Here is a 4036-nt window from a genome sequence, read left to right as displayed (position 1 = left end):
AGCAAAACACCTGCGGGGAGGGGCTTCCGACTCTGAGTCATCGCTGTTGGTTCTGGATGGAGGTCTTGGGTCAAATGTCCTAAAAGAATCTTACAGAGAAACCACCAAACCTCCACGTTTCTGTTCTCTAACACTTACCTGGTTTGCAGGTGAATTCAGAACGTCACTCCCTCCAGAACACATGCTTGTTTGAACCCAGAGTCCATTTGGTTTGTCTGCTGTGGTTCTGTTCTGTGCTCTGGTGGACTCTTCATGCTGGAACCTCACGGTCGTGATCCAATGTTCCTTTAACCCCAGGAGTCTCTTGTCAGCTCCAGCAACTTCACGGTCTGGACCTCTAAGGGTTTTCTCCTCGTGGTTCTGGGACTGGTTCTGCCGGGTCATGGAGTGTGGGCTCACCGCCTTTATTCAGTGAGGAGCTGCAGGACGTCCCGTCGTGAAATGGTCTCGCTGTTCCTGGAAGATCTTTGGTCTGAAGAACGGAGCATCATTACAGGCAGCTGCAGTGGATGCAGTTTGTTTTTCTCAAAGAGAAATGAGGTCTCCTCTGAGGTCAGAATGTCCTCAGCGCCTCAGGACAGAGGTGTGTCCTTCACCCTGGATGTTCAAACCTCTCCATGTTCTAGCAGCAGAATCCCCACACCAACCCCCCATGTCCTGCATCTATGATCTTTATGTGATTTTCCACCCAAAGGTCGTAGGGTGACATCCATGGACCAGACTGGGACAAAGACCTAGAACTCCCCATCAAGAACCGAAACACCCATCCAGACCTGTAACACCCATCCAGACCCGAAACACCCATCCAGACCCGAAACACGCATCCACATCTGGAACTCCCCATCCAGACCCGGAACTCCCCATCCAGACCCGGAACTCCCCATCCAGACCTGTAACACCCATCCAGACCCGTAACACGCATCCAGACCTAAAACACCCATCCAGACCTAAAACACCCATCCAGACCTGAAACACCCATCCAGACCCGAAACACGCATCCAGACCTGGAACTCCCCATCCAGACCCGGAACACCCCATCCAGACCCAGAACACCCCGGTTAGACCCAGAACACCCTCCAGACCCAGAGCTCCCCATTTAGACCTGGAACACTCTGTCCAGACCCGGAACACCCATCCAGACCCGGAACACCCATCCAGACCCAAAACACCCCAACTCCCGAACCATCCCCCTTCTAACATCATGGCAAAATTCCAGACCCCCCTTGTCAGTTTTCCCGCGGGGGGGGCAGACTTGATCTGATTTGGACTTTTGGTTTGGGAGGCTTCAAGCTTGAGTTTTTGGTCAGACTAAAGTCGTCATTGAGGAAGAACCAGAACTTCTTGGGGGTTCTGTTGGTGTAAGCCCCGCCCCTGATGATGAAAACCTGCAGCAGCGTTCCAGTTTCAGGAATCTTTAGTCTTCAGACAGGACCTCTGCTCGTGTTTCAGGGGATTCCTCTGAGGGTTGCGTCTGCGTCTGCAGGTTAATAAGCTGCGATCCAGCCTCTGTTTGCAGAGGGTCCTCTCATCAGCCTCTGAGGGATCTTCTCTTCTGAGCTCCTGAGCGGACATGAAGCAGAACATGAACCACACCAGAGTGTCTTACTTGGTTCTGGCAGCGTACTTTGACACCGGACCTCTGCGGTTCCTGTTCTTCCTGCTGGTTCTGGTCCTGCTGCTGCTGATCGTGTTCTGTAACCTCCTCCTCATCGTGGTGATCTGCGTGAGCCGCAGCCTGCATGAGCCCATGTTCCTGTTCCTCTGCAGCCTGTTTGTCAACGAGCTGCTGGGGAGCTCCGGCCTGTTCCCCTTCCTGCTGCTGCAGATCCTGGCGGACGTCCACCGGGTCTCCGCCCCCCTGTGCTTCCTGCAGGTCTTCGTGGTGTACTCGTACGCCGGCGTGGAGCTCAGTAACTTGGCCGTCATGGCGTTCGACCGCTACCTGGCCATCTGCTGTCCGCTGCAGTACCGAACCCTGATGACGTCCAACAGGACCGGCGCCCTCCTTGTTCTGGTGTGGTTCTATCCGCTCCTTGCAGTGATGGTTCTGGTGTCGGTGACCTCCAGCTTGCAGCGATGCGGGAACGTCATCCACGGCGTCTTCTGCGATAACTACTCCATGGTGAAGCTGGCGTGCTCCGACACCACCTTCATCAACGTGTACGGCCTCGCCATCCTCTGCCTGCTGGTGGTTTTTCCCGCCCTGCTGATCCTGTACAGCTACGCCCGGATCCTCCGGGTCTGCCTGAGCGGGTCCAAACAGACCCGGCACAAGGCCGTCAGCACCTGCACGCCCCACCTGGCCTCGCTGCTCAACTTCTCCTTCGGCTGCGTCTTCGAGATCGTCCAGAGCCGCTTCGACATGAGCGGCGTTCCCGGCGTGCTGCGCGTCCTCCTGTCCCTGTACTACCTGACCTGCCAGCCGCTCTTCAACCCGGTTCTGTACGGACTCAAGCTGACCCGCATCCGCAGTCTGTGTGCCCGGCTGCTCTGTGGAGACAGCTGATCTCCTTCCTCCTGCTGTGATGTGGCAGTAAAACCTTCTCTGCAGCTTCAGTTTCAGCTGGAGTTGAAGCAGCTTCAGTTTGTCAGAAGACTTCTGTTTGGTCCGACTAAATCTGATGCATTCCTCTGAAAATGTTCTGGTCCTCCTCAGGTTCTGCTGTAATAAAAACAAAGATATTAAAGGTCAGAGTTCAGAGAGAAGTCTTTCTTTCTAGGTCTCTCTGGTTTGTCTGTTGTGATGTTGTTGGACTCAGTGAAGGGAACCGGGCCGGGTCAGCTTGCAGTGAAGGTCCAGAACAAAGTTCGGTCGACTCGTCCAGCTGCAGTTCATAAACAGACCCTTTTCACGTGACGTCACACATCGCCGGTCAAGTGCAGAGTCGATCCGATGTGTGTGGTTTATGGTAGAGCTGAACGCTGCTTACAGCTGTTGTACATGAACCAGAACCAGAATCAGAACCAGAATCAGAATCAGCTTTATTGGCCAAGTACAGGACATATACAAGGAATCTGGTTCTAGTGACCTGTGCTCCTATGCAAAAAGATAAAAAATAATATAATAAGATAAAAATATGAATATATATATAGATCAGGAAAAAAGAGTGGATAAAGATAAATAATAACAATAATAAATAATAAAAGGAAACCTAAACGAATGTAACCGAAATTTGTACAATATTTACTGTATAAATGTCCTACCTGGTTGTATTTGTCTCTTCCTCTTAGATCGTTCACAGATCAGAGTATAAATGTCAGTAATCCTGTCTGATCAGCAGCTGATCCTGGACGAGGTGTCTGATCAACGGACCGTCCGACCCGTTGGACGGTCGCTTCATCTCCGATCAGGGACACCTTGAAGGGCGTTATCCTGCTTCTACCGCGGCCACTCATGACTGATCACATATTTAATCTATTGTTCCAACTGTCATATTGTTTTATTTAATATCTATTTGAAAGAAACTGACGATTAGATTCGCCTCATGTGTCAAAGCCAAGGCCCGGGGGCCGGATCCGGCCCTCCAGGTAATTCTATCCGGCCCTCCAGATCATTTTATTGTTATTAATGACCCGATGTTATCTTGTTCTCATTTGTAACTTGTAGAATTTTGATAAAATATATTTTTATGGAGAGTGTGTGGGGTCAGTGTGTAGTTAGTGTGTGGGGTCAGTGTGGGGTCAGTGTGGGGTCAGTATGTGAGGTCAGTGTGGGGTCAGTGTGTAGTTAGTGTGTGGGGTCAGTGTGGGGTCAGTATGTGAGGTCAGTGTGTAGTTAGTGTGTGGGGTCAGTGTGGGGTCATTTTGGGGTCAGCATCTTAACCAGGGACACTTCAATACAAAAATAAAGTTTAGCATAAAATACAAAAGCGGTTTATACAAATATACTCCTTCAGTGTCAGATCCATAACCGTGTTGTAACACTGAAATCTGTCTAACGCAAGAAGCTCTCAAATTTGATCAGCTGTTGGACAAAAAAACCTGGTGACCATTGATGATGTCGTGGATTGGAAGACATCATGTTCCATAATCTCTT

At 50.8% G+C, this 4036-nt stretch overlaps 1 protein-coding gene across 1 annotated transcript; it reads left to right on the top strand.

The window, feature by feature from the left end:
* The first annotated feature begins 379 nt into the window (after positions 1 to 379).
* On the top strand, positions 380 to 3060 carry LOC112149421 (olfactory receptor 11A1-like). Its single transcript, XM_024277088.2, has one exon. The coding sequence runs from the start codon at positions 1571 to 1573 to the stop codon at positions 2504 to 2506; it is 936 nt and encodes a 311-aa protein (XP_024132856.2). The 5' UTR covers positions 380 to 1570; the 3' UTR covers positions 2507 to 3060.
* The last annotated feature ends 976 nt before the right edge of the window (positions 3061 to 4036 follow it).

Source organism: Oryzias melastigma, linkage group LG13, assembly GCF_002922805.2.
Source record: "Oryzias melastigma strain HK-1 linkage group LG13, ASM292280v2, whole genome shotgun sequence".
Taxonomy (NCBI): Eukaryota; Metazoa; Chordata; class Actinopteri; order Beloniformes; family Adrianichthyidae; genus Oryzias; species Oryzias melastigma.
This window is presented reverse-complemented; position numbering and strand designations above follow the sequence as displayed.

What these genes read in the sequence shown, in the direction of transcription:
- LOC112149421 (XM_024277088.2), top strand. Translation starts at nt 1,571, where the DNA reads ATGAAGCAGAACATGAACCACACCAGAGTGTCTTACTTGGTTCTGGCA.